Source organism: Bradysia coprophila, unplaced genomic scaffold (assembly GCF_014529535.1).
Source record: "Bradysia coprophila strain Holo2 unplaced genomic scaffold, BU_Bcop_v1 contig_70, whole genome shotgun sequence".
NCBI lineage: Eukaryota > Metazoa > Arthropoda > Insecta > Diptera > Sciaridae > Bradysia > Bradysia coprophila.
In genome coordinates, this window is record NW_023503941.1 from 3,869,154 (window position 1) to 3,878,629 (window position 9,476).

At 37.0% G+C, this 9,476-nt stretch overlaps 1 protein-coding gene across 1 annotated transcript; it reads left to right on the forward strand.

The window, feature by feature from the left end:
* Positions 1 to 2,141: 2,141 nt before the first annotated feature.
* On the forward strand, positions 2,142 to 4,045 carry LOC119083924. The gene has a single exon (XM_037193738.1). It carries the CDS (start codon positions 2,142 to 2,144, stop codon positions 3,879 to 3,881), a length of 1,740 nt encoding a protein of 579 aa, XP_037049633.1. The 3' UTR covers positions 3,882 to 4,045.
* Positions 4,046 to 9,476: the final 5,431 nt, after the last annotated feature.

The following is a 9,476-nucleotide window of genomic DNA, read 5'->3' on the forward strand; positions in this document are numbered from 1 at the left end:
TTTTAACGTCAAAGATCCAGGCTCAAAACTCGTCCGTTGGCGTTTGAAATTAGAAGAGTACGATTATGAGATCGTATACAAGCCAGGAAGATTGAATTCCAATGCAGACACGTTATCTAGAATCCCTCCTAACGATTTAATACAATCGACTTCACATATGAATGTAGTTCAGTTACGTAGTCGAACTAAACAAGCTAATGAGGAACTCGAAAAATCAAAATTATTATCTAAACCCAAAAAGGTTTCGTTCAAGCCTCAAGTCAAATCAACGATTCCTAAAGGAACTAAAGAAACGTTCAAAGATTATGCGAATTTCATGAAAAATTCTTTGAATCCTCAAATATTCGATTTTTCTGAAATGAACGACAATATTCTGTCCTCAAAGGACACAATAGCTTATTTTACTGCAATTGACTTAGATGAAAGTAATGATTATGTTACTGAGATTCTTTCAGAATCAGTAGATCAAGAAGAATTTAGAGACAGTTCTCATGAATTGTTATCTGTCGTTTCTACTAGAAGTTCATCAGACCAGAAATATTACCATTGCTTCATTAAACAAAATCATTATGATAGACCAGAATATTCCGATTTCTTTGAAACAGTCCAAAATCTGCGAATTCAATTAGAAATTGATGAAGTAGAATCAATTTCAATCGCGAATCCGATCGATGATTTCAATCAGTTTAGTTATGAAAAACTCAAAGATATTCTCTTGTTTGTATTTCGAAATACTAAAATCAAGATCGTTATGTACTTAGACTTAGTGATTAACCCTCCGGAAGAACAGATTCCTCAAATCCTAAAAGAGAGTCATGATTCTCCTCTATCCGGACACTGCGGATATCATCGCATGTTCAAGCGGATTAGAGAAAAGTATCGTTGGCGGAAGATGAGACAGGATATAAAAGACTATATCAAGAACTGTAAATCTTGCCAATTAAATAAGACCTCTAGGAGAAGGAACAAAGCCCCGATGGAGATTACTAGCACTAGTCACCAACCGTTTGAACGTCTTGCTATAGATATTTGTGGACCATTTCCAATTACGGAAGATGGGAACCGTTTCGTATTGACAATGCAAGATGATCTCACGAAATTTTCACATGCTTTCCCTTTGCCTAATCATGAAGCGCCTACCGTAGCCGATAGTCTCATCAATTTTTTCATGATGTTCGGAATTGCGCAGCGTATTCTCAGTGATCAGGGTAAAGAATTCATGTCAGAAGTTGTGAAACAAGTTACTAAAGTCTTGAAACTAAAACACAGCATCGCTACAGCTTATCATCCAGAATCAAATGGAGCCTTAGAACGCTCTCATTCAACCCTAAAGGATTATCTCAAACACTACATTCAACCCCAACAACACGATTGGGATAAGTACATTCCAATGGCTATGTTCTGTTACAACAGTCATATCCATTCATCCACAAAATTCATGCCCTATGAATTGATATTTGGAATAAAACCTAGGATTCCAAGTTCTTTTAACTCAGCTCCCGAATTCCGATACACTTATGATGCGTATCATAATCAACTGCAACATAGGTTACAACGTTCTCACGAGATAGCTCGAGAAAATCTAATCGAAATGAAAACGAAAGCCAAAGTTCGATATGATCAGACTTCTACATCTCACAAGTTTCAAGTAGGAGACTCTGTTTATTTAAAGAACGAAGCGACTAAGAAAGGATTGTCAAAGAAATTATCTCCCGATTTTACTGGTCCCCATGAGATAATAGAAATCCATGAAACTCCTAACGTGACATTGAAAATTAAGAATAAGTTTGTTAAAGTCCATACAAATCGTTTGAAACCGCAATAATGCATTGCATACTGATTACTCTCATTTCTTTTCCACCCACAGAATTTTAATCGGAATCCTATTCACCTGTTCAGTACGAGGAGAAACAAACAGTTATGCGATCGAAGAAATTAAACCAGATAAAAATAGTGGAATTTTCTTCGAACATCTTGGCTCCGCAAGGATTTTTGCTGATCACTTTAAACTCGTGACTTATATGAACGTGTCGTTCTACACAAAAAAGTTAGAATTGATTAAAAGTTTTAACGTAAAAACGAAATCCTTATGCAAAAATCACACAGCATTTCACTTTGATATTGTTTCCTGTCAAAAAACTATGACATTTCTAGAAGTAGCTATTCCATCCCTTGAACAAAAACAAGTTAATTTACATTCTTTGTTGAATCACAAGCGAACGAAAAGAGGTATCTTTAATGGAGGAGGTACTATCTTGAAATGGATTCTCGGCGTTGCCGATAGTGATGATTTAGATAGCATTCACGAAGCTATTGACCACGTAGAAAAAGACGATGATGATGTTCTAAATCTTATGCAAGAACAAATTCATGTCATTCGCACGACGATGGGCAATTTTGGCGAATCAATCGCAAGTCTAAAAGTCCATGAATCGACTCTTAACGCTAATATCGATCAATTAAATGATTTTCTTGCCAATGATAGCATGTACAAGCAAAGGAATGACATATCAATCAAGCTACTTTCTTATTTAAATTCTGTTACTTATTTGGTTAATGAACTAAATGAACAGTTGGATGTCGTTGTAGATGCAATTTTATTTGCAAAGTCGAACGCTATCCATCCTAAAATCATATCACCTACGAAATTCATAGATGAACTTAATTCAAAAACTAAATCTTTAGAAAATGGTAAAACTTTCCCTTTACCATTAGAATCGTATTATGCATTTAAACTTTTGGAAATATCAAAGATTTCGTGTTCATATTACAAAGAACGCTTGGTGTTCATTATCGAAACACCTATCTGTGATTCAATAATATTTAACCTTTATAGATCACTACCATTACCTGTCATAAATCCTGAATCAAAATCCTATCTCTACATCGAACCTTCATTTCCTTTTATCCTCTTATCCAACAACAAAATGCAATACAAACAACTGAAGGATCTCAAACGCTGCCAGAAAATAACTGAAGAAGATTATCTATGCGAGAGTCACACAGTCTATTCAACGTTGGAAAATCCATCATGTGAATCTGCACTATTGACAACTCTGGCCGGAAAAATTCCAAATTCATGTAAAACTTCAAAACTCCATGGAACAATATACATTTGGCACGAGCTGAAATTCAATCAATGGCTTTTTGCAATGAGCGAAAGAGACAGATTGACTATCATATGCAAAGAGAGGACTTATGATGAACCAGTCAGTGGTACGGGAATCCTAACATTAAACGAAAAATGCACAGGATACAGCAAATTGAACAAACTCAGTCCGTCATACAAACTCACTACTGAATACATTAATATAATCCCCAGCTTTCCGATAATTGATGATTGCTGCGAGGATAAAGTCAATGAGACAATACCACCAATTCATTTGAACCAAATTCATGTGTCAAATATCAGACTCGATGAGTTACGTCATACTACTCACCAACTAAACAAATTCGAAAAGGATCTACACGATTTGAAAGATAAACATTTCCATCACTCGACAAAAACCAATTACCTTTTCACGATCTTACAAGTAATCATTGGACTAATCGTGCTTGTCACACTCTACAAAATATTACAATGCATTGGCTGCTTCACGTTAATAGGCGCATGCTGTCGAGGTCTCAATTTCACTAAATCATGTACAAAAGAATCCGGATGTTGCGTATCTATCTATAACAGCTGCACGAACACAGTTCCTGAACACCCCATTCGCACACAACCACAAGTAAACTCAATGCGACTCAGCGAACTTCAAAGAGTTAATTCCGCTTCATTATATGACTTACCGATGAATGTTGTATCAACGCCCCCGCCGGTTAATGATCGTCGAGGATATCGTATACGTAAATCATACCATGGTTACTCACTGGACGACTAATCATCTGGATGTGTCCAAGACCACCGTCACACTCAAAAGTGAAACTAATACATTCGAAATTCTTGCCAAATCACAAATTCTTTTGAAAACTCAATTTATACACGTAAATCGATAACAAAGCCGAATTCAAATATTACATAATTATTATCCTTAAGCCAGGAAAAAAAAACACAAAAAATTATCATTTTAATAATTCTTATATTTTATTCTTATCATAAGACCCTAAATAAGCTTAAAAGCTTCATTAAAAATTTCAAATTTATTTTATTATAATTTAATTTCAAAAAATATATATCCTTATTTTCGTCAGTTGGAAGAAATCAAGATCCTTAATGAAACTCTTCGGTTGCAAATCCATTTACAACCTCAAACTTTCATTTTAGAGGGGAGGTGTTATGAACATTCCTCCTCATGACTCAAAATCGAATTCTTATTATTTATATTTCATCATCTTATGACTTCATCCCTATGATTTCATATATTCATTCATATATTAATTTTTGCAACAAAGTCAAATCGATAAACAATCGATCAATCCTTCGAATATTATATGAATTCACATACACGCAACAAAGTAAAGTCAGTATAACAATACAATGTATTGCTTTATATTCCGTTTTGCCTATGATGATCTCAACTGTTTCGATCATCATATCTTAATTGCTTCCTCTTGATAAAACAGTGTTTGGTCACGTACAAAAACGCGTTACCGAACTTTCTTTATGATTGACAAAATAGAATAAGTTCAGTTGTATTAAGACCTCAGAGAAGAGAACAAATAAAAGAAACAAACCACTAAATAACACTATCTTTCCATATTTAACACCACATTTCTTCAACTGACACTTCATCTGCATCCTGGATCCACTTATTGATCATTCCAGCAGCATTTAACCGGTGAACTATGTCGTTCAGACACTCAGTAAAAGGGAAACGTAGACCGACACGATAAGATAATAAATGTCTGGCAAGAAACGGATCTCGTAACATGTGATAAGCTTTCAGTCCCAACCGTCTCTGCACTTCTAAATATATTTGTGCATCAGTGCTCTCCCCAGCAAATGCTATTGAATTGTTGAATCTCTGGGCTTCTAAATATATTTCTTTACTTCGTTGAACTCTGTGCCTCCATCCATCATAACCGGTTAGATATTCCAAAGCTTCAACAAGATCAAGTGCATAGCTTTGTTCTCGTCCAGGTGTACCTACAATCAGAACTGAGGACACAAATAGGTCGTGAAGTGAGTTGATTTGCCGCCGGTAAATTGGCGATGTGAGGTAGCTTTGGAAGAGCGACACAATGCCGTTCATAACGATAAGTCCAGTGAACGTCAGAGGTACAATTACAAAGACGTCTGCCCAATGAAGATTTCCATATCTGATGGTTGCGTTGTCGTTCATCAGCAGATTGACAACGTCAGCCAGGCATTGGAACAACACCATTTTCTTCTGCTGCAAGTAGCGAGAGACGGCCAATAGAACTGTTGACGTCGCAATTACAACAAAAGCAAAGATGAAGAGTAGCGTCCACGTTCCATTTTTCAAATATTCCATGAAGTCGGATTCCGGCTGTGCATGAGGAACAATCATGACTTCTGCTGCCTGACAGTGAGGATACAGTTGACCTTGTAAGTTGGAGCGTGGAACCAGTGCAACATCCATCAAGCCCGTGTATTCGCCTCTTTTCGAACATGATCCATTAAGAATAGAACAAACAACTTCCCAAAATTGTTTGTCCAATGGAGGTGTGCGTACATATGCAGACACGTTTAACAATCCACTTTTCCGATGGTTTGGTACTTTGTCGGGAAAATAGTCCCAAAGCGACTCGCGTCTCGTCACATTAATCAATTCAAATGTTCCGAATGGATCGTATTTGAAGACATTGAATGAAGGTTCACCATCCTCAGCATCCAAGTGAAATGCGCAAAAGGTGTCAAAAATACCAACACTCCAACTCCAACGGAACAGTTCCTCTACGATATCTAATGAGGCGATGCTACGAGTGAAGAACACGCCAAATTTCACACTGATGTCAATCTTGCGAATTACTTTGACCTGAGCGAATAACTGCGAGTCGTTCTCGAAATGCTCGACGACAACAATCAGAAATGGACTTTTGCTAATTTTCGTGGTGTTACCGTTGCTGGCAGAGTCAAATGTGTAAACTGTCTGAGGTATAAAGTTCACTAACGTGGCATTGAAAGTCGATGACGATGGTGGCAACCAATTGCTGATGTCGGTTGCCGATGCATCCACAAAATAAATGTGATGATCGAAGTGGAAAATTGCACTCAGTCGATGGATTAGACGTACACCCTCTGCATATTGATGAGAAACAGCCATCGTAGACAGAACGTTCAGAATTATTGCCGATAGTGCAGTGGAATTCATGCTGTTGGTTTAACTCGTATAAACCTCCTGCAGTGTTCAACAACCAAATAGAGAATTTCGGTTTTTTTGCTTGATTCGATTATTGGCTAACAGAATTCATTATACCAAATGAAAAGTGTTGACCAGAGGGCAATTTCGATAATTCAATAATTATACCGTCGATTGGGGGTAATCGAGTATGCGGTAATCACTTTGATATGAAAGGCTAGTACACAGATTGTGAAAAATGGACCAATGGGAAATATAACATAAAATGTATGAGTTATCTGTCAAACATTTTGCAAGCTCGGTGTAAACCTAATGTCATACACTTTATGATTATAATATCCAAGGTAAATATAGTGAGGAGGTAATGCCATTCAGACGCGCGGCCTAGCACATAAGTTCGATGCCAATGACATCTTATTTTAAAATGGTTGACTACGTTTTACTTGTATTTCACAAAAATATTTTCGCTATCTCACAACAGATGGCCCATCTTTCTATTCCATTTTTTGCTTTCAACGAAGGGATGAGATGGCGTTTGTACCGAACTTTCGTGCCACCGCACATCTGATTCGGTTATATGTGGCATTACCTCCTCACTATATTTACCTTGATAATATCACCGTGATATGGTTGACTACACCAGCATGTGACTCTATTGGCGATTTGCAACAACGGAACGGAAGCGACACGTTGCGGAAAAGCATATCGTCACTAAGAGGTACAAGTCAAGGTTCTAAAAGAACAGGTTAAAACACCTCTGAGTCGATCACAAAGGCGGTGACACCAATATTTCTCTGTGGCGCCGTCTACGTTTCTGAAAATTTATATGACAACGTCAACTTGACAAAAATAAAAAAAATTAAATTATTTTGTTCAAGTTGAATTTTCACACAATTTGTAATGAGTGCGTTTAACAAATTTGGTGTCACCCAAGGTTCTGAAAGAACAGGTTAAGACGAATCTACACATGGCTAAATTGTTGCCTACATTTCGGGGCAAAATTATTATTATTTTGATGATAATTTTGGACTCGCATCCTTTTACGAAAAAGTTCGACCATCCTTTGGTGTTAAAATGTGTTAGCTTTCAGTAAAAATTTAAATCTTTGCGGTGATGCAACCTCAGTTCGAGAAAACTCAATATTTCACGAAAATTGACACATATTTTGAGTTTTCTCCTTTAAAAGTAACATATTTTTGCATGCTTTAATGGTTTTACTTTTTCAAAAAAATATTTTGGTTCAGAGAAATCATCAAAAAACGAATATTTTTGCGCACAAATGTAGGCTAAAAATTTGCTAAGTGGTGAGCGCTCTTAAGACCAATGAAAGTCTAGAACAGGTATTGTCGATCGGCAAATTCGTCTTAAACGCACTCACATTTTATGTCAAAATAATATGAAAATGAGTGCGTTTAAGTACGAAAATCAAATTTTTATGTCCTCCGGGCGGACAATAGACCATACCTGTTTTACACTTTCATTGCTTAAGACACTTACGAAGGCGGGTGAAACACAAATCTTGACAATTTAGACATGCATATTGTTTGAAAAGTCAACTTGAAAACATTTTTTTTTGTTAAGTTGAAATCGTCATATAACATTTTCAAACCTAGTTGACGCTAGAGGAACATTTTGATTTCACCGTCTTCGTGATCAACTCGAAAGTGTCTTAACCTGTTCTTTCAGAACCTTGGTGTTACCCGCTTACGAATAATAATAAGCGAATAATCAAACAATCAATTAGAGTTATGTACCTAATCGGCTATGTAATCACTTTACGGCTGTTACGGTTATTTAACGAATTCATTTTTAGATTTTATGCTCGACTGATGAACAAATTCAGGTTGCTGCCTGTTTGAACCAATAAGTTGATATGTTAATGTTAATGCTTCCAAGTGTGAAATAGCTTCACCTGAATAATGGCTCTTTTCAGCAGTCCAAGGGCTATATGAACTGGTACCTTTGGGCTTTCAAAATTGCATTGAACAAATTGAAGATTTTACATAATTTTTATGGACAGCTGACCATTGCTGACACCACAATACTGCTTAGGATTGTTCGTTTAAACATACGAAACATAACTCATAAAACGAAAACAAGTCTTTATGCTAGGAGGAGTGCTGCGCTGACACTCTTCGTACAGGTCTCTTATTATCGCAGGTCTCATGAACGATATTCAAGGAAGCCCTGGAGCTCGAGCATATTCTAAATTGCGCTATTCATTCCAATCCAAAAATGTGTTATTTCATTTTCAAAAATCTAGAAAAAAAAAACGGAAAACGCATTTGCTATTGATACACAAACGAACTATTCCGTGCCAGTAATGATATAATGTGTTAAATTGAGAGGTTTAGGAATTCGCCATGAACACACCGGCTTTCACAGGACTTTCAGGACGAATTCTATTAATTCCTGTGAAATCACTCGTTCGACATTTCATTTTGTTTTTAAGGTCATCACCAGTCCGAAGAGGCGAAATTATTAAGAAGGTCTTTTTCCCGCAGCCGTAAATCGTCCCATTCTCTCATATTTTTAGAAATTTATTTTTTCGTTCATTTTGTTCACTTAAACTTCCTATTCGGGGAATCGGCATCGGGGAATCTGGCACACGCGATCATAGTATGCGTCCTTTTACTACATGTAACGAAAAGTCATGACTGTGCTAGATTCGCCTCCTAGAGGTGCACTTAACCGGTGAACTATGTCGTTTAGAATCTCGCTAAAAGGAATGGCTGGATTAAGTGTCACAAACTGTCTAGCTATAGACGTGTCGTTTAACAGAGTGCTATGAAAAGCTCAACCGTCTCTGCACTTCTAAATATATTTGTGCCGCAGTGCTGTCCATAGCGAATGCTATTGAATTGTTGAATCTCTGAGCCTCGGAAGATATTTGAGTACTATGTTGAACCCTGTTAGCCCATTCGCCATATTCCGAAGCTCTAACAAGATTAAAGGTAACTCCACTTTCAACTGAGCTGAAATCGGAACTGAGGATACGTAAAGTGAGTTGATTTGTCGCCGGAAAATTGGCGACGTCAGGTAGCTTTGGAAGAGCGACACAATGCCATTCATCACGATCAGCCCAGTGAACGTCAACGGTACGATTACAAAGACGTCTGCCCAAAGAAGATTTCTATATCCGATGCTTGCGTTGTCGTCAATGACATAATAGTGGGACAACTGATATAACGATCTTTTTAACGTTGCGGCTTT